This window comes from Anastrepha obliqua, chromosome 4, assembly GCF_027943255.1.
Source record: "Anastrepha obliqua isolate idAnaObli1 chromosome 4, idAnaObli1_1.0, whole genome shotgun sequence".
In the NCBI taxonomy this organism is placed as follows: domain Eukaryota; kingdom Metazoa; phylum Arthropoda; class Insecta; order Diptera; family Tephritidae; genus Anastrepha; species Anastrepha obliqua.
The window spans coordinates 90,455,192-90,477,618 of NC_072895.1; the positions used below are offsets into that span (position 1 = coordinate 90,455,192).

At 36.6% G+C, this 22,427-nt stretch overlaps 1 protein-coding gene across 3 annotated transcripts in view; it reads right to left on the minus strand.

Annotated features, from left to right (window-relative positions):
- LOC129245260 (prominin-2) overlaps positions 1-21,626 on the minus strand; it is a 59,937-nt gene extending 38,311 nt beyond the window's left edge. Inside the window, exons 1-3 of one of the 3 annotated variants that reach the window (XM_054883326.1) lie at positions 21,609-21,626; positions 20,929-21,176; positions 1,484-2,061 (exon numbers count right to left, since the gene is read on the minus strand). In XM_054883326.1, the coding sequence (XP_054739301.1) occupies positions 1,484-1,673 (190 nt within the window). In that variant the 5' untranslated portion in view covers positions 1,674-2,061; positions 20,929-21,176; positions 21,609-21,626. Of the gene's footprint in view, positions 1-1,483; positions 2,062-20,928 lie in introns of all 3 variants that reach the window. The other 2 variants (XM_054883327.1, XM_054883329.1) reach the window with 2 other exon arrangements.
- Between the last annotated feature and the right edge of the window lie 801 nt (positions 21,627-22,427).

Below are 22,427 nucleotides of genomic sequence, written 5' to 3' on the forward strand. Positions count from 1 at the left end.
ACGGGTTATTTTGGCCGAGTTTAAGCGAGTTTAAGCGTGCCAGTCGTTTCTTTCTCGTGCTAACCGGCGCCAATTGGACACACCAAGTGAAGCCAAGTCCTTCTCCACCTGATCTTTCCAACGCAGAGGAGGCCTTCCTCTCCTCTGCTACTACCGGCTTGTACCGCATCGAATGCTTTCAGAGCCGGCGCGTTTGTATTCATTCAGACGACATGACCCAGCCAACGTAACCGCTGGATCTTTATTCGCTGCGCTATGTCTATGTCGCCGTTAAGCTCATACAGCTCATCGTTCCATCGCTTGCGATATTCGCCATTGCCAACGTGCAAAGGTCCAAAAATCTTGCGCAGAATCTTTCTCTCAAACACTTCAAGCGTCGCTTCATCGGATGTTGTCACCGTCCACGCTTCTGCGTCATACGTTAGACGGTATGATAGTGTTAGGAGGATGGTTTCATATGTAGAAGTACACGCAAGAGGGGAAAGTTACTGATCGCCGGAAGTGGCCAGGATGATTCTTCTACATATGGTTCAAGCAGCTCACAACTTTCGGGATTAGCCCAAGTGGCTTCTGGGTAGCTTCCGAACACCCCTTCGGGAGTGAGCCAACGCGAGAAGGCGAATCATCTCAGGATAGCTGGTTGTGCGCGGCGTTTGGGACCTGTCACTTAAAAATTTTGATTTATTTTATGTAGAGTTTTTTTTTCAACACAGTTTTACTACTTTTATTTCTCAAATAATGGTATTAGGTATTTAGGACTTAACTCTGGCAAGAATTATGTAAGCAAAATTGGTGGGCGAACGTTGGATGACGGTCTAGTCTCTTATGGGGCCTTGCAAGCGAATAACTCTAAGCTTTTGCGCAAAGTTCTCAGCAAGTTAGGATCGATTTTGAGTTATTGAAGACGAAGATTGACTTCAGGTACATCCTCGCCAATATACAGCACACAAAAACGGGACCGCGAACAATACTCGCAAGCAAACCAGTCTCGTGAGATTTTCGAAGAGATTTGCTTACAGCGAAATCAGTGGTTACTTCATTTTTTCATTCAAAACTCCCATCACTCCACTGAAGTGTAATATTGATTAACAGTTAATTTTTCCAGCAAGAGCAAAATTCCAGGATTAAAACGATCTTTGATTAAGAAATAATTTTATATTTAGACGACGCTATACAAATTCTTAATGCTCACAAAGAATTTGTATCAATTTTATTCAGCACTAATGGATTCATCATGCCATAAAATATATATTTCACGGTTCCGCATTCACTGATATTTTTAATATTTTTGCATATATATTTACATTCACTTAAAAACAGACGCACATACATATTTACACGCACATTAAACCCAACATAATAGTGCTTATTCACTTCCCATCCAACACCTTTACACGCATTTTCTCACCATCAATATACTCGTACCTCTGTTATTTCTCTCTCACACACACACATGCGTATACCCATGCGCCCACACACTTACCTAGTGGCAGTTCCGCTGGTGTGATAAGCGACAAAAATTCACTGACATAGGTGAAGGCGACAGGACCCGGCGTTATATCCATGCCCGGTATGCTATATGTAAAATATGTAGATGTTGCTGGTGTTGTTGTTGTTGCAGATGGCAGTGTTAAGTTGCTGTGTATGTTATTGTTAAAGTTATGAAGATCCATGTTGGCTGGAAAGCTGCGATGGCAGCAATGCGGCAGGAGAGTGTGGTGGGTAGTGAAATTTTGTTGGAGCACACTTTGAGTTCTTGTGCTCCACTCGATACCGTTGGAATTATTCAAGTGACCGAGTTGTTAAAATTGTATGTTTTATTTTTGGCAATTGTTGTATTTGTAGCATGAATTGTTATTTTTTCCGACAATGCATAGGCATACATACGAATGTATGTATGTATTTTTAACTGTTATTAATATATGCTTACGAGTTTATTTTCCACTGCCTCATTCATGTCGTCTCATGCTGTACTATCTCCTCCACCGATGGCTGTTTCTCACCACGTCTTTATGAATTTATTTGTATGCGTGAATGTCGCTTAAGTGCTCGTATGACGATCTGTATGGACGAAAGGATAAAGTAAATTGAATTTGACTGGACACGTTGTGAATAAAATAAACGTTAAGTGAAGCTCGTATGAAGAATTATGCATGAGGAGGAGAGTGAGTGCGTGTGTGTGTGTATGAGTGTGTACAGTCAGGTCTCGTGAGTCAGGTTAGGATGGCTGCTGTCGTGCTGGGTGGATGATTGAGTAAGCAAGAAAAAAGAGGAAATTTTATTGGATATGATTATGAAAGGTGCGATTTTGTACAGTAATGCTTCAATGTTCATGAATGTTTAGATGCTTGAGTGACTTGGGAAGTGTTGCTACTAAGCTGAGTATTTTCGTTGAATAACTGAAGACTTAAGTACTTAAGTTGATTCGTTCTATTATACACTTGCACCCATATAATTATAGCCGCTTTATATTTTCACAATATTTTTCATTCATTTTTTATAAAAACATAGTTTATTATATACAGGACCCGGCACTCGAAGTGTAATCAATTAAAAAGGCCATAAATTTAGGTTGGAAAATTACTTTTATTCAATTCAAAGTAAAAAATGTGTGAAAATAATACAAAATTAAGAATAAATTTCCTTTTGCACGATATTACCCTTTTTTGCCTAGACTATGGCCTTGAAACGGTCCAGAAACGAATCGCAAGCTGCCCGAATGTGACTTGCAGGTATTTTGGCCCACTCGCAAAGAATGGCTTTTTTCAGCGCCTCAAGACTGGTGAATCTTTTAGTTGGAACTTTGCTCTCCAAAATGGCCCAAAAAGAATAATCCATCGAATTCGCGTCTGGTGAATTGGAGAACCATTGTGTGGACGTTATGAAGTTTGGAGCGTTGTTGTTTATCCATTCTTGGTTCACTCGAGCTTTGTGAGATAGTGCCGAGTCCTGCTCAAAACGTTCATGGTCTGCCACCGAAATGTTTGTCGGCCCACGGTTTCAAAACAAACTCCAAAATACTTTGCCGATAATATTTCGCATTTACCTTGACGCAAGGCTCGATGAAAACGATTGGAGAGCGCCCATCGGCGATTACAGCGGCCCAAGCCATTACCTGTGGCGGTTGCGCCTTCTGGTGGCCTATCGATGACTCAAATTCTCGTATGAACGATCGGTCAAATAAACCATATCGTTTTGGGAGTTTACGAATGGCTTAGTTTGAAAAATTGTCTCGTCAGAAAACACAATGTTCGGAAATTGACCGCCTGTGGCCAACCAAAGCAACTCCTTCGCTCTCTCAAGTGTGACTTGTTGCTGCTTTTGCTGTTTTGGTGTGAGATCATACGCGTTTCGGATCTTGTAAGGCTTGACTTAGAGATCATTTTCATTATGCGGCGGATGCTATCAGCAGATATTTTCAGTTCTTTCGCCATTTGATTGGCACTTCGTCGAGGGTCGGGGATTTCGCTCAAGTCGTTTCTTTATTTTTGAACCATTTCATGTGACGTTGCAGTCCTTTGATGACCACCTCCATGATGTTTGGCGATGCTACCAGTATCATTGTAACGAGTAATGGTGCGATAAACAAAATTTTTTTTTACTTTAAAATACTCGAGCTCACGAACAATCGCTGGTTGTGATTTTCCATCCAAATATAATGCAATCACTTGCGTTTGAAATCCATTACTGATTTTCTTTTTTCGCGTTTAAACAATACTCTGGACTGTCATATAGTCAACTAACAGACAGCTGATACCTGATGCAACTTCTAAGGCTAACAAAGCCGCACCTCTCGAATTTGGTAGGTATCCTTACTGGACATTTTCCGTTAGGTGTCCATGCGGTGAGACTTGGGATTGCTTCAAGTGCTCTCTGAGGAAGCTGCTTGAAGGACCAGGTGGAATCATGTCAATACCTTCTTCTCAGCTGCTTTGCTCTCGTCGGGCAAAGTTTAGACAACCGGGCTTTAGAGCTTTAGTAGAATAAATCGATTATATCGGAGTGCACTCACTCCGGTTCGTTTGGTTGCTATCTTCCAGAGAATACAGGTTGGTAGTTGTGAGCTACAAAATAATCGACTTTCCTTAATCCCTTCTGAATGAGAATTAAAAAAGAAAGTGAGTGACTATCTGCTCACAAAATTATTCTTCGAAGGGCGACTAGTATTGAATGAAATGAAACACTTTCTTTAGAATCGAATTTTCAAGTCAAGAGCTAATACGCTATGCACCCTTAAACCCAGTTGCGTTGGCCACGAACAAAGTACCTAAAAATATGCAACATCTGCAGTAAGGCACTAGCATACTTTCAGCTGATAGAAAATTGCCAAACTCATATTGCATATTTTAGGCGTTTTTTGGCACAATTTTTGAGGTGAAAATTTTGTGAATTTCTGCATTGCGTTTAATACAGAACTTAATTAACATATTAGCATATGGCATATTTCTGAAAACGCGTATTCCTGATAATTTTGTTCGCCCAAAAAATGGCTGCATACTATCAAATTGACGCACATTTCACAGAGTATTTTTTCAGCAAAATAATAGAAATATATTCGATGATAAAAATGCATAATTTAGTTATATCTCAATTTATTCCCATTTTTATTGTAAGGATTTTGTCAAATTTGCATCAAATTCATACAATTCTCGGATTTACTGTGCTGCCATAAATTAGCGACAATGATGGCCGACAAATTTATGAAATTTATGCTATTTTATATTATTTATTTTATAAAAATGCATATGAATACTCACATTTCAAATGACCCGGAAAATGATTGAACGAATGTGTGGAAGCCTTGAAATGTGATACCAAGTGAGCTATTATGTAGCCAGCGTTTATGACTGTTCATGAGGCCAGTTCACTGAGCAGCTCGTACATTCATGTTAAAAACATTTGTTTGTATGCACGTAGGCTTGCTGATTAGTATTTTTTTTTATTTATTGTTGTTGTGCATATTTATAGCAGACGTTTATTTGTAAATATTTCACAAATGTTTTGTGTGCAAATGCAATCACACGTAAAATTGATTTCCGTATAGTCGGGGGGACTTGGTAAATTCACTACTCTTTATTCGATACAGGCAAAAATATTCAAATGAATTAGGGTCGCACCCAAATATGTACACACATGCATACATATATACTTATACAGTACACATCAACTATTAAAACTGAATATTATAAGCGAGAAAATGTGAGCAATCATTTACAGGGTCCGGCACTCGAAGTGTAACCAACTTCAAGCCGCACGCGTAGCTGATGCACGGGTATCAGCTGGGTTTATTTAAGCGACCGTTCTCACGAGTGGCCACCAGGAGGCGACAACCGCCACAGGTTGCTGTAACCGCCGATGGGCGCTCTCCAATCGTTTTCATCGAGCCTGGCGTCAAGGTAAATGCGAAATATTATCAGGAAAGTAGTTTGGAAGTTGCTTTGAAGTCGTGGGCAGGTAAACATATCGTTGGCAGACCATGGACGTTTCAACAGGTCTTGGCACAGTATCACAAAGCTCGAGTGAACTCGAGAATGGCTAAATAAACAACAACGTTCCAAACTTAATAACGTCCACACAATGAATTATTTCCCTTGAGGAGCCATTTTGGAGAGCAAAGTCCGAACTAAAAGATTCACCACTCTCGAGGCGTTGAAAAAAGCCATTGTTTGCGAGTAGGCCAAACTACCTGCAAGTCATATTCGGGCAGCTTACGATTCGTTTCTAGACCGTCTCAAGGCCATAGTCAGGTGGTCATATAAAGCAAAAGTAAATGGATTCTTGATTTTGTATTATTTTCACACATTTTTTACTTTGAATTGAATAAAAATAATTTTCCAAACTAAAGTAATGACCTTTTTAATAGGTTACACTTCGAGTGACGGACCCAGTAGTAAAAAAAAAAAATTGTATAGTGGCAGCGTGGAAATCAATAACATTACAAATTTGACTTAAAAAATTTAAATTATTAGCTGAGCGCTTAAAGCTGTGCATTAATTGAAAAAAAGATGATATTTATATGACTAGAACAAAATTTTATATGCCACCTTGAGCAAAAATATTCCGGAGCAACCGCCAGGTGGCACTATAAGTGAACTGATTTGAGTTCTGTGTTTTTTTTTCGTTAGGTTGCCACATCTATAATTAACATTCCTGCCAAAATTTTATTGTCACTGCTTCACATTTGTAAAAGTTACGCCATCTTGAAGATTTACTCACTGTACGTGTTTTTGATTTTTTAGAGTTTTAAAAATGAATTTCATTTCCTTTTCAGTCAAAAAAGAAAGCGATGCTCATGGTTTATATGGCCCACAACGATATTGCATACCACAAGGTTTTGTCAGAAGGTCAGACAGTTAATAAGACTATTATATGGGTGAAGCAATTCGCCAAGAAATAAAGGATTTGTGGGAAAAAAACTCGTGGGTTTTGCACCATAATCACACACCGTCGCACCGGGTCATTTGTATTCGTAAATTTTTTACCAATAATAAAACGAATACCACGCAGCAGCCATCGAATTCATAATAATAATAATTCCCTGCGATTTTTTTCTCTTTCATCGAGTGAAAAAACCACTACCGGGAACGCGTTTTAACAGCCCAGCGGAAGTAATGGAAAAATGGAAGACGCCACTGATGGCTATACCGCAAATAGAGTAGAAATTTTTCGAGAGCTGCATCAAACGATGGTACGTTGCAGTTGATGGGGAGTACTTTTACGCAGATAATATCACTTTTGAGGATTAAACTTGCATTTTGAACTTTCTGAATATATTCCGGGAGCTTTTTGATCAAGGTGGTACATATAAAATATTTCACGGTGATCTGAGCTCGAACATTTATGGTATTTTCAGGACTTTTTTACAATAAAAAAATATGAAAAACGATATTTAAATTTTTTAGGCCTTTTATTTAACTTCTTTTACATACAAAAATTAAAAAACAAAATTGGGAACTGTTTTTATTAATTTTAATAATTTAAAAAATGACGCTGAACAATGGAAAAACAGTTTTAATTGTGGCAATTTATATTTCACCGAATCAATCAATAAATAGCATCACGGAATTCATTCACGAAAATTTAATAAAGTATACACCAGAAGTATCGCGGATACTTAGAAAAGATTACGATAAAGTTCCAAAGATTTTAAGTGGCGATTTTAACGTAAATTTTTCATTGGACACAGCGGTTCCTTTAATTGACTTTCTCAATACAACATTCAATTTAAAAATGTGTAACAATCGCACTGAATCGACAACACGATCAAAAACAACAATTGACGCGGTATTTCAAAGATATGTTGACAACATCGAAACCAAAGCATTTGTATCATATTTTAGTATTATGAGCCACTCGTATCATTTGTTGAAATTGAAAACATTGAGGATGAATAATAATAAAATGAAATATGAACTTTATAGCAATATTATAATGAACCTATAATTTTCCCGCTCCTAATGCTGCTTTCGTCTCATTCTCTCTCAGTTTGTTTTACGGAAGGTTTCCCTTTTATCGCGTCTAACCGTTAGACTGGTATTTTTTTTTTATTTTGCTCTCTTTTTATTCAATTTTTGATTTTTATTTTACTCTCTTATTTTTTAAATCTACATACAAAGTGGCCCAAATTAATCATCCAGTTTTGTTTTCCTTGATTACTAAATAAAAAAAATTAAGGATCCTGAGTGATGGAAACTTTTCATTTGCTCGTTACGCCCTGCATTGCTGGTCTCCTTGTATACTGCAGCTGCCTATTTATTTTATATTAATTATTTATTATGTATTCATCAACTAAAGTACAACTCAGATAGATTCGTTATTAGTTCCCATTTGCAAAAAAGTTATAAAACTTTTGATAGGATGATGTTGAAGATGCACCTCGTCCAAGTAGGATCACGGTCAATAATGTCGATAAAATCACAGAAATAATCGATGTTGACCAACATTTTAGTAGTCGTAGCATCACCCAGGAGCTAAAGATCGACCATCAAAGAGTTTTAATCATTTGCGCAAAAAATTTACGCAAAAATAATGGATTTCTTTTTCCCCAAACAAATATTATTTTAAAGTTTTTCTTAGCTTACCGTTTCATTTGAAAACATTTTCCTCAAATTACACGGTGCTACAAAATAAAAAAATCGAAAGAACTCTTCAAGTGATATAGTGCACGTTTTAGGTCAAGACCAGTACAACACAAAACTGTGTTTAGAAAATTCAAAACACCCTCAAATTTTTTATTTATTGTTAAAAAACGATTTATGGTGCTTTTAATGAAGTAAAAATACATAACTAACCCATTTTTCAACCGATTTTTTATTTTAATTTGGTCCTGGGAAGGGGAGTGTATGTGCCTTATGAATGTATATAATTCTATGATTGAACGATTGACGTTCAAAAGAAATTTTCAATAATGAGCTCTGATTTGTGGAATTTTTCCACGTTTTTTTTCAATGCGATGCAATTTTTTAGCCACTACTCTCCAACGGGCACTACAAATATATACATATTTTTAAACTCCAATAAAATGTGCTCGAAATAAGCTATTTTTGATCTTCATACATTGAAAACTGTAAAAGTTACGATTAAAAAAAAAGTTTTTTTTCCACATTTTTCAAAATCCAGCTGAACCGAGACTGCAAGAGAATACCGCATGACCGATAGTGCTTTCCTGCTCATTGTGGCTAATTTTGAAAAACAGCAATAAGTTTACATAACTATGAATACATCTAACATATCAAAACTCATTAGAACCCAAGCTTACCTAATCCAAGCTGACCAACGGAAGCTTGCATGACACAGCAGAGCCATTTGCAATTTGCTGTACAATTTAAAGAGTGTGAAAAATCATCCCTCTTGAATGATCAATACCTATTAAATCTTAGCATAAGTACATCTAACCTAACCTAACCTTACCTAAGTGTATTAAGTAAACATAAATCAGAATTTTTTAACAGTATTTCATGTTCAAATTAGCCACTCTTGTAGTACATGGAAAAAACTCCGCTCAGGTTGCGTTTGATTCGTTCAGGTTAATGAAGTTTGGTTAGGTTGGTTTTAGTTACGAATTTCCTGTAAGATTATGTTATTTTGTGTTATGCTAGGTAAAGATACGTTACGTTTATTTGTAGACGTTCTGAATCGAGTGCACATAGAAGTACAATTCAATCGGTTCAATTGTGTTACTTAGGGTTCTATTTAGTGAAGTGAGATTAGGACAAGTTATTCAAGGTTACTTCGAGTTTGGATAGGTTGGCATTGCAAACTAATCAAAATGACTTCCCTTTGCAATGCAGAAAAGCAGCACGATGGGTTCGATTGTCTCACATTGTGTACTGTTGGATTGATTTGGATAACATTAGGTTAGGTGAGGTTTAATTAGGTAATACGAGGGGTGCCTTTTATATGTCGGGATTTGGCAACCCTGGTGTTGCAATCTGGCAACTGACAGCTGTATCGCAAAGTTTGACATATTTTGGCTTTTACGTACTCAGAACGTTTTGAAATACCAGCGCTATTTGTGTTGTTTACAGTAACTTAAAAGATTCATCTCGGTCGAAAAATGGAATTAAATCGTGAACATTTTCGTGCGATTATTTTTTACATCTTTCGACGTGGATTAACTCAGCAACATTGCATGGATGAACTTAATTCATTTTTTGGCGATGAAGCTCCATCAAGTACCAGTGTTTATCGATGGTATGGTGATTTCAATCGTGGTCGTAGTTCACTCCAAGACGAATTTCGTGAAGGTCGTGCAAAATCAGTTGTTGTTCCGAAAACCATTGATGCTGTGCGCGAACTGATATTGCAAGATCGTCATGTGACCTATCGTGAGATTAAGACAATCTTAGGCATTAGTGGGACCAGCATACATTCAATATTGCATAAACATTTGACTGTCAAAAAAATTTGTTCGCGTTGGATCCCACACAATTTGACAATCGCTCAAAAAAAGGCTCGTGTCTATTAGTCGAAGGAAATGCTCAAAACACGTCTATGACATCGTGACAGGTGATGAATCATGGACTTACGCGTATGAGCCCGAAACTAAACAGCAGTCGACTGTATGGGTGTTTCAAGATGAGCCAAATCCAACAAAAGTTGTTCGCGCACGAAGCACTTCCAAGCAAATGGTCGCCTGTTTTTTCGGAATAACTAGACATGTCGCAACCGTACGAGTACCACTAGAACAACGCAGAACAGTAAATTTTGAGGGGTACACAACCATTTGTTTGCCAGTTGTCTTCCAAGAAATTAGGAAAACCAATCGCCAAAGACGGATCACTCTTCACCAGGACAATACGAGCTCTCACACATCGGCTCAAACAACTGCATTTTTGAGCACCCAAAACATCGAATTAATGGGTCATCCGCCATATAGTCCTGACTTGACACCGAATGACTTCTTTTTATTCCGCTACGTAAAAAACAAACTGAGAGCTCAAGGTTTTTCGACACCTGAAGAAGCGGTTGCGGCATTCAGAATGCATGTTTTGGAGGTACCTCATTCAGAGTGGCAAAAGTGCTTCGACAATTGGTTCAAACGCATGCAAAAGTGTATAGATCTTCATGGAGAATATTTTGAAAAACATTAAAGTGATTTTCTATGATTAAAATTTGTTTTTGTTCTCTAATCCCGACATATAAAAGGCACCCCTCCGGGTAAGTCAGAAAATTGCCGAAGAGAGTTAGCAAATTGCGTTACTTTTTGCATTATTTTTTTTTTTGACGTTATAATATTCTTCTACGCTCTCTGTTCAACTCGAGAATGTTCTGCTTTTATTTTATTTCTACAAAAACATTCTTCACCACGAAAAAGTTCTTATCAATTTTGATGAAATAATGCCTGCTAGATTCGGCATGGACACAAGTATGAGTAAATATACTTACTTACACGTATTTCGCGAATAATAACGGAGAACCGCATTAAATTTGCAAATATGAAAGTAGTGAACAAAACTTTCAGTTTACTGATTTTTGTATTTTACAAAAAAATTCGTTACTTCGACACATTTTGATCGATTTTTGAAATTAAATGCTTTTTACATTCGGAATAGACAGCTATAAGACTTTCTACTAATATATAAACCTTTCATTTCAATATTATCGACAACATCTCGTTAATCTCGCAAAAATTGGAAAAATTGACTACAATTTAAGCTTTGTGTGGAAAAATCAGTGTTTATTTTTGGTTAGCGTGAAAAATAGCAGACATACGTTAGAAGGACTAACATTTACCTCAACAAAACTGTTTCAAGACTGGAAATCGGATAAAATGCAGACGAGCTACGATTTTTTAAGTGTCGGAAAACACCCAAAATTGGGGTTTTATCGCTAAATAAAAAAATTGAGGGTGTTAACATTTTTTTGAACACGGTTCCCAAGATCTGCAGTGCTCATCATGTCACTTCAAAAGTTCTGATTCACTGTAGCACCGTGTTATTACTGAAATATTTTTTGTTTTTATTTTTTGTTTGTTTTCTAATTGTGTACATTTTATCAATATTTTGTTCAAACAAAATCTTGTATTTCATCTACTGCACTAATTGTAGCAATTGATGTGCGCCGCCTATTCTTCGTTTTGGCGCACACTGCTATTGCTGCCATCATCCTTGAAATTCGCCTTGAATTAGTTTCTGCTCATTTCTTCTACTAATTTCATTACTCGTACATTGTTTTTGGCGTCTTTAGCTACCACTTTTACTTTCAAGTTTGGTGCTTTGGCTTGCTTGTCTTGCAATGCAATTTTTTCGGCTACTGAAGTGGAAATCGTAATTTCACACACATTGCCCTCCTATCAAATTTACCCGCTTGTTTCTCTTGCACTCAGTGTTCGTTTGCTTTTGCCTTGCAGAAGGTAACGACTTTCACTTTCGCCTGCATACAAACTTGAATGTTGCCTCTTATATGCAAATATTTGCATGCTTATGTATGTGTATGTGCATACATAGCTGCACACTTATACATGCGTGCAAGTGTAAAGGCAAATGTGCGTTTGTTTGTGGCATAGCCACTTTTTCCTTGTCTTATTTTTCTAGCTAATTTCCAGCGCCGCCGCTGGGAAGCCATATGAGCGTCGAATGTAGTGCGCCAAGCCAGCCACGCTGTTTGCAGTCTTAAGCACACACTAAGCATTTACATACACACATACACTACTCAAGTTTACACAAATGTATACATTTACGTACTTTAGTGTGCTTACTTTTTCGTTCGAGTTTTTCACTCTTTCCTTTACGTTCTAGTGTCTGTGTCTTTGGGCAACAAAGACTAAAACCAAAAAAAAAATAAAATAAAATAAAAAATAAAATAAAAAAATAGCACAAACCAATAAATAGTATTTTTACGCTCGTAAGTGGGTCATTAAAATTTCATTGAAATGGTGCGCGCACACAATCCCACACACTTACTGGTTTAGCCATATTCGTGCGCATGTGTGTGCATTTTCGCCTCACTGTGTGTTCACTGCGCCTAACAAAATCGCAATGCACGAGTGCATATTTCAAGGCGCTGAAGACTGCTGTGTATGCTCAGTGGTTAAATTTTTGATTTTAGTTTTTTGTTGTAGTTGCTCTGTTTTTTTTTTGTTTTGTTCAAGGAGATTCTCGTACATGCCAAATGGAGCCATTAAAGAAGTCTAAGTGCCTTGGAAGGATGCAATTTGTAAGCTAAGTGCAGTCATTTAGATTTTCCTTCGGAAACCAAAAGAATAAGGAATTAAGTAAAATAAATGGGTAATGTGATGTGAGTGATTCAGATTCTCGTTGATTTTTTTGTTTAAAGAAAATATGCCTTGTTCTTATCTGCACAATAAACTTAGGTTTAGTGACAGTTTGGAAGTTTTGAATAAATTTAATATTTTGTGTAATCTTTGCCTGTTATTCAATTGAAAAAAAAAATGGATGGTGTGACCACTGTAGAATTCAGCCATTAAACAATTGATAGATTTTTTTATTTTCTAAAAATGTGCTTAGCTTGAAGAAACAGGTTATAAAATAAAAATGTTGCAGGAAGAGCTTTAGAACTTAGACGTATTTTTTCTTTTATTTATTTAAGAAATAAGGCTGCATCTGTAAGACTTGAAAGTCTCTTTTTATATATAAAAAAGTTTAAAGTTAATCAAATCTGTTAAAAAAATTAAAAAAAAATTAAATACTCTCTTAAATTATTGCAAATTCCGGTTTTGAAATGCACTTTGCAAATAAATACAGATTTAAATGGTTTTCGACTTTAAAGTTTCAGATCTAAGATTGTTTCTAAAGGAGCTCTCAGCGGCCTCAATCGACATTTTCATATACCGTTATGACAAAAACCGCAGCAGATTTGACGAAACAGAGGATGGCATAAAATTAAGTCAAAATAAAGCCCTCGAGCCCTTTTACTTCATCAAATATGATTAGCATACAATGCCATTTGCACAGATTATGAATATTCTTTTACTTTTCCTTACATTTTAAGTTTTCTTGCATCGATCTTTTTCGACATACCGTACATTTATTTATCCAATATGTACACGATAAAGTGTTCTTCAGTGCGTGTAAATTTAGCTGCTGTCTTATTTAGTTACGAATGAAAGAATTATCCCTTTAAATAAAAAAGTGTATTTAACATCCATCTACTCTATATCAACGCTGCTAATGCCCGTTGGAGCAATCACCTTTTTGCCAAATAAGCAGGTAAACTTGGCCAGAATACAACCACGGCCGTACAATTCCGCTACTGAGCCTAAGGAGACAGGATATGAGAAGTACAATGGGGGACTAACAGGCATACAAATAGACTGGGGGTACCACATAATGACTAAACCGTGAAACCCACGAGAGTACATGCATTGTTCTATACAGAAAAAGACTTTCCACGCTCGGATTCCCCTTTCTTGACTGCATTGAAGAGGTCTCTCAAATAGAGTTGCCGAAATAAACGAAATTCATTAAATTCCCAAGTTGGTTCAAAGAAGACCCAGGAGGGTAAAGGACGAGTTTCGGTGGTATGACTATTCAAGCCTAAGTGTGTCGGATGACAGCCACTCAACCTAACCTAACATCCATTTATTTATTATTAATTATATGGTAGAAGAGCATCTTAATCAATATTGATGCTATTTTTGTGAGTTAAGTTGTTGCTATCCGCTCACACCAGTTCGGTTTCCGAAAACAATATTCAACCGTGCAACAGATTCATAGAGTAGTAAACAAAATTACAGAGGACTTCGACAAGAACAAATATTGCATTGCAGTGTATTTGGACATCGAGAAAGCTTTTGACCGAGTATGGCACAAAGGAATTCTACAGGGTAGGCCATGTAAAATTTGCTTTTTGAATCGGCTATAAAAAAAAAACTAATCAATATTTTTTCAAACTTTTTTTTTTATTTTGAACATTGAACATTGTCATTTATGAATGAAAAATTATGTCGTTCAAATGACTGCCACGACTGGCTTTACAGTAGGCCATTCGATAAACCCAATTTTTAAGCACATTTTCGATTGTTTGGGGTCCAATTTCATGAATGGCAACTTCAATTTCGTGTTTTAAAGCATCAATCGTCTCTGAATGGTTCGCATAGCATTTTTCCTTAACGGCTCCCCACAACAAATAGTCCAACGGGTTTAAATCACAGCTCCGAGGCGGCCAATTGATATCGGAATTTCGGCTGATTATTCGGTTTTCAAAAACGGTAGCCAAAAGTACGAGTGTAACTTTGGCAGTGTGACAAGTTGCACCGTCCTGTTGAAATCAAATGTCGTCCATGTCATCCTCTTCAATTTTTGGAAACAACTCGTTTAGCATGTCACGGTAACGCTTACCATTTACTGTAACTGCGGCTTCTCGCTCATTTTCGAAAAAATATGGCCCGATGATGCCGCCAGACCAAAAACCGCAACAAACAGTGACTCGTTGTGGATGTATTTGCTTCTTTACAGTAACGCGTGGATTTTCTGAGCCCCAAATCCGACAATTTTGCTTATTGACGTAGCCACCGATGTGAAAATCAGAAAAGAAGAAGAAGACTCACCACTTTGGAAATACTTTTTCAAAATTTCCCAATTTTGTTCAAGCGTATAGCGTCCCATTTCGTAAATGTTAAACCTTTAAGTAAATTATGAACATATTTGACATGTCATTTGTGTTACCTTTCTCAAAAAAATAGGTGGTTCAAAAAGCAAACGCTATATGGCCACCCTGTATATAAGCTAAAAAACATTATACCACTTAACATATTTAATATCCTTAAAAGCTACATGACTGATGACTGACACTTCATAAAATACGACGATGAGTGCTCTGAAATCTTGACGGTGACAGCTGGAGTACCTCAAGGAAGCGTACTGGGCTCCATACTATACTTAGCATACACATCAGATATACCAGCGATACCTACTCGAGGATCAATGATAGCTACATTTGCAGACGACGCAGTTTTAATGTCAGCTGATAACAATGAAGAAGCAGGAACAAAAACACTGAAAGATACGCCATCAGCTACAACACAATGGTTTGAAAAATTGGGCGTAGAGAAAATCTGCATGACATCCAATCCAAATTACTGGAGAAGACATAAAAATACACTAAAGTGTAAAATATTTAGGCATAACGATTGAGTTAAAACTCACATGTTAAAAAACACATACTGAACAGAGAGACGAGATCAAAAACAAACTACGACAACTCTACTGACTACTAGGAAAACAATCAACCCTAAGCTTATTTAATAAATAAATGATATACAAATCAAGAATTAGAACGACATGGACTAGAAACTTGGCGGACTGCCAGTAAATCATACCTACAAATCATACAAAGAAGTCCATCTAAGATGCTAAGGACAATCACCAACGCAAATTGATACATAAGAAATAATGATATTTATCGCGTCATCGGCATAGACACTTTCACTGAAACAGTAAAAAGAAGCAGCAGTAGGCATATCTTGCGACTATTAGAGCACAAAAACTATGAAATGACTCTGATACCGAAAATGGAACTTCAACCAGAAGGCTAGAGCGCAAAACACCCACAGATCTTGTTCGTAATGTAATATAAAAGGGAAGGGACATTTTAATTCCAAACCCTAACACCAATTACTTATTGTTATTAACGGGTGATCAATTAAGAGGAGTTTTTTTCATTTGTGTTTTTTTTACAGATCGCGCGCGAGTTGTGGCAAACTGTCATTGTGGATTTGTTGAACAGCGTTTGGCATTTCATCATGGAAAGACTCACACCGCAACAACGTCTACAAATTGTTCAACTGTATTATGAAAATCAGCGTTCTGTGACAAATGTTTTTCGTGCGCTTAGACCGCATTATGGTCAACATAATCGGCCTGCCTTAAACACTATTCGACATACCATCAACAAATTTGAATCCGAATATTCATTGGTGGATAATTCTCGACCGAATAGACCACGTCCAGCAAGAAGCATTGAGAATATAGCGGCAGTGGCAGAGAGTGTACGTGAAAACCGCGATGAATCGATTCGGCACCGTTCTCAGCAACTTGGACTGTCGTATGGAACAACTTTGTCTATTTTACGGAAGGATCTTCATTTAAAAGCATACAAAATACAGCTCGTACAAGAACTAAAGCCAAATGACCTTCCTGCACGTCACCGTTTTGCTGATTGGGCTCTTGAAAAGATTGAAGAAGATCCGCTGTTTTCGAGCAAAATTTTGTTCAGCGATGAGGCGCATTTCTGGCTCAATGGTTACGTCAATAAGCAAAATTGCCGTATTTGGGATGAAGAGCAACCAGAACAGGTTCAAGAGCTACCTTTACACCCAGAGAAAACAACGGTCTGGTGTGGGTTAAGGGCTGGTGGAATCATCGGTCCATATTTTTTCAAAAATGATGATGGCCGCAACGAAACTGTGAATGGTGCTCGCTACCGTACCATGATATCGGACTTTTTGCTACCTGAAATTGAATCTAATGATCTCTACGACATTTGGTTTCAACAAGACGGAGCCACTTGCCATACAGCTCGTGAAACAATGACTTTATTGAGAAGTCATTTCGGAGAGCAGCTGATTTCACGTTTAGGACCTGTGAGTTGGCCACCAAGATCTTGTGATATCACACCTTTGGACTTTTTTCTTTGGGGATTCGTGAAATCCAAGGTCTATGCTGATAAACCAGTTACGATTGAAGCTCTGGAAGCCAACATTACGCGTGTTATTCACGACATACCAGTCGAAATGCTCGAACGAGTGATTGAAAATTGGACCTTCAGAATGGACCACCTTAAGCGTAGTTGCGGCCAACATTTGAATGAAGTCATATTCAAAAAGTAAATGTCAAAGAATGTCCTTTCAAATGATAAATAAAGGTTTTGAGCATAATTTACATTTTTGTTTTTTTTTAACTATTGAAAAAAGCACCTCATGATTGATCACCCGTTATTAACAGATTGTAATTTATAATGGGGAAAAAATTGTGGCAAAATAGTCCCGAAAATTCGGGAACCGTAAAAATTAAAAACAAAAGTGCATCTCTGGCAGACAACTATAGAGCATTGCATTATCTATTATAAATGACTAATTTGTCTAGCTCCCCACTGCGTATAAGTAACATTTGTTTTAACACTTCTAGGCAAATGATTTGAAATGTACAGAAATTAGTACCTAAATCATGAATTTTTATGTGCAATTTTTCTTACGAATGCGCAGGTAGTCGAGCATATCTTACTCAGAAAACACTGTAATAATTTTGAACGTTCCAAGGCAACTGAGACAATTAAATTACCAACTATTGGCACTTGAAGGTGAGGAATAATTTATCGGTTCTCTTAGTTAAACTCACTTTATTAGTTAGTAGATAATGAGTAGGACCATAATAGTATTAACTATTAAAGGAAATACAAAAAGTAATGTTTTAAAAAGAAAATTTGTATATTTAGTAATTTTTATCAATTAATTTTTGTTTAATTAAATAAACCACTCTTTGGAAGACGTATAATATTTCTAATTTTTTGGACAAATACTAATTCCGACTACCAATAGTATGAAAAAATACTTGCTAGAAAAAAATTTATTTGCCAAGCGACCGGCTTTCTGTAGGCGTCGGCAAAGTTAAGTTAGGTAAGACAGTTTGCTTGTTTGACACAAAATACTCGGTGGCTCTAAGGTCCATTGCGATACCTGCATTGGTTTTTCTTCGCCTAAGTAAGTTGCCTTAACCAGTTAGACCTTTTTAAGAAGGTAACTAATCCCTCCAGTGAGACATTTTACAAACTTCCCAGGTCCTCAAAGAAATAATCGCCAAGATATTTGGCACTACTTCTTTGAAGTGCACAACATTCACAGAGCAGGTTTTGTTCCGACTTAATATCTTCTTCATCTCTGCAGCTCTTGCAGAAGTCATTGTGAGGTACACCCATTCTACTGGCTAAGGAGCCAATAGTGCAGTGACCCTTTATAACACCTGCGAGGACGCTGGAAGTTGATATGTTGAATCCAAGCAGACATTTTGTCCTTTTTAGATTCAGTTTTGGACAGAACGTTTTGAAGACCAACTGCAGGGTAGTAGTCCGAGATCATCTTTCATTGATTTCCGCGATTATGCTCAGTTCAATCGTTTAGATAAATGCTTATGGCCTCGGCAAACTTCTTAGTGTATTTCTGATTTTTGTTTTTTGAATTTTCTCATAAAAACTATCTGCCGATCAGAACTAGGATAAAACTGCAAGTGCCTCTACGGGAAAGACAACAAATTTCGTTTTGTTAAGGGGCCGACCTTATGCAGGCCCTGTCAAACTTCTGAGTATATTTCTGATATGAAAATTTTTGCATAAAAACTATTTGCCGATCAGAAGTAGGATAAAACTGCCTCTACGTGAAAGACAACATCAAGAGATAACTAAAAATTCGAAGACGAATTCGGCCAGACATGCAATAAAGTGTGTACAGTTTTTCCTATTACACCTGGTTCCCATATTATCAAAATTTCCCATAGTATTGTAGATACTCTTGCAAAGGCATTCACACTGACTAGGGACGCTTTTTCTATACGATTCTGAACGTCATTTTCTTAAGTTCTCCGCAAGTTCTACTGGACTAGAACTTATTTCTTCTACAAATTCTATATTATTGTTCTGACCATTTATGCTGATTATCATGCTGGAAAGCCATTTTGAGGGATTGTTTGTCCGAAATGTAATCAAATTTGGAATAGCTATCATGCGATGAGGACCACTACTGAGGTCAGAGCGTCATCGGAATGAATGCCGTGATCAAGTCTTGGTCTTTAATATACATTCGTACTTGAACCAATCCAAACCAAAAGTACAATGATTTTAACTAAGCAAAATTTTTTTAGAATATCTTAAAGCAAGCGCCACCTAGCGAGCCAATTTTTTCTTTCAAAAATTAATCGACTTCAACTGGATTGAATATTAACCGACTGCTTCGAATATAACCTAAATGAGACCATAGATGGGATTTTTGGAAATCAATTAACACCAGCGTCACCTGGAGAGCATTATTTTTGGAACAATTAGTAGCCTATATCCTGTTGAGAAAATATCTCTATAGGATTTTTTCTTAAAAGTACATATTTCCTTTCACCTTTCCAAAATTTATTTTTGAATATGAACTGAAGCGGACTAGATATAGGATTTTTAGTTATATGTAGGAGACAGCGACATCTAGCGGGTAATATTTTTAGAACGAAAAGTAGCCTATAACCTGCAGAGAAAATATCTCTACCTATGGGTGAAAGTCTTGTCGAAGTCGGTTTCACCGTTCCGGAGGTTAACGTTTACAAAGGGACATACATTTTTTAGCAATGGTTTCAAGTTACGTTGCACTCTATATATCATCCTGAATTTGAACCAAAATACATTATAATGCATTTTTCAAAATATTTCGAAACGGGCGCTACAAAGTAGGCCAATTTTCTTTATGTAAGTAAAGTATTTTTTTCACTAAACAATATTTCTTTTGAATATGAGCCGAATGTGATCATAAAGCGGATTTTTAGAAATATGTAGAGGCCAGCGACATCTAAAGAATAATAATATTATTAATATTATTAATAATTATTATTATTAATATCAGCTGTAGTGATCAATATCTCGTACAGTATCGATCTCGTTGCCAAGGTGACATTTCACACTAAAAAAATTCTTTTGTTATTTTCTGTTCGTTCCACTCAGTTATGAGTTACAGGAGTTACAGAAGAATGAAAGTCAACTAAGAGAGAACTCGGTGCCTTTCACAGTTTTTCTTTGATAAAGGCGAAAATGCAAGTCAGGCCGCTGAAATTGTGAATGGAGTTAATGGTGCCTATACTGTAACAATTTTAGTTTCTTCGATTCCGGTTGGGCATTTTTGATGTTAAAGATGCCGAGGTGCACAGACAGGCCCGTCGTCGGAAATGCCGATAAAATCACAGAAATAATTGAAGTTGACCGGCATTTAAATAGTCGTAGCATCGCCCGGGAGCTAAAGATCGACCATAAAGTAACCTTAAATCGCTTGCGTAAAAATTTGACGCAAAAATAATGGAATTATTTTCCCCAAATTAATATTTTAAGAACAAGGGTTAGCCTATAACCGGCTTAAAAAGTATCTCCACTTCTAAGACAAAGTTTTTTCAAAGTCTGCTCAACCATTTCTGTGATTAGCGCTTACAAGTAGACAAACAAACAACTTATTACATTCTTCTTTGCTCCCTACATCATCATCAATATTTTTTTTTTTAGAAAACATTTCCATGTCGAGACACGTCGATTCCACATTAGATTGGTGAAACACCATTTCGAACTAAATTCCTCATCCGTAAAGGCCTCCTTTGGGGTGGTATGAGATGTCTGCTTAAATATTTTTTTTTTCATATTTTCGACACTTTTTGTTTACTATTTTTCAATAAAGTGTCATTATAATTTTTTCATAAAAACATAATATTTTTATTTTTTTTATTATTTTTGCACCTTTGCGAATTTACTCAGCTTCATGCGCAGTTTTCTGCTCGTTAATTTTCCTGCTCTATAGTTTGCTTTTGCTATTTGAAATATTTATAAGTACAGCTTTCAATCAATTCACTCACTGTTGAGATTTATTTTTAGTTTTCTCTGCACATTCACTAGCTATCTCACTTTATGGCAGTTGTCACGATAGCAGTACGTGTTGCTCAATGTATTGACGTATCGGTCAGGTCATTTTCACAGATTTTCAGCGGCTTATGTAACGCAAGCGTCAGCAAAGAAATAAAATCGATTTAGCAAATGTAGAAATATTTCTATGAATTTTTTGCTATTTTCAACGAATTATTTTTTATTTTCAAATAAGTACTTTGTTTTTCTATTTCTTGAATTTTTTTGCAAATTTTTGTATTTTTACTTGCGAAAGCTAAAAATAGTTTTTAAACATATTTCGTAAAGGCGGTGGTAGTCTTCATTATTGATTGTTATTTTATGTAGCTTAAATAGTTTTCACTCATAAACTTCTAAATTTCTTTAACGTTCAGGCACTTTTGTGGTTTTCTTAAATTCCGTTAACTCTCCGTCAATCCTCGTTTTAGTGCCTTACAATTTAAACTTTCAATTCTAAACTGTTTTTCTCTTTTTTTATTTTCCACACATGCAATTTTCCGCGCTTTCACCAGACTTACGTTCTAAGCCATCAGAAGACACACCGCAACTGAAAGAGAATCTAATTTTTGCAACAAAAAATCACTAGTGAAAACATAGAAATTCTTTTCTTTCTTTGGAATTGAAAAATAATCGCTTCTGCTGGAAGCCAGAAAGCGTGGAATAGTGAATTTTGAAAAAGTGTGTTGAGTTGATGTAAAATAATTCCATTGAAGCCGGCAAATTCCAAGCGCGAAACGTGGCGTGTTTATTTATTTACCTTTACCCTTCCATCGAAGCGTGGAGCCAAAAGAAATTTGATAAAACACCGGCTAGCAAATATAAACAAAGCTAGGAAATTGAAAAAGAGGCATTTGAAAGTTGATCATACGCAAAAATCGCAGTATAGAAAGTAAGCGCCTAAAAGATGCAATAGACGTCGGCAGGTTATTTATGTCTGAGTGGCGTGTTGACAGCGAGCAGCAGTTACTACAAGCATTTTGGCGCACATGTTTTAGTGATGCAACTTGTGAGTTTATTGCTTCATACGCAATTTTTACAAACCTCCATCTGAGATTTAAAGAATTGTGTGCATTTTTCGAACTAAAAAAAAAGTAAAAAATAGAATTTAATACTTTTTAGTTAGTTTTGTAGGATGTGGCGGCCAGACTTATGCTCAGGTGCGGCGTAGCGTTGTGCTGGTTCATCATAAATAAGAAACTAAGAATGGTTAATTGCTACTACAAAAGTACAGTGTCTTCTGCAGTTGTGCGCCCAACATTTATTCAGGTTTTGAACATTTTTCTGAACATCTGAGCCATAGACAGTGAAGCTCGGAGGGCTGTTGGAGTAAATGTTTA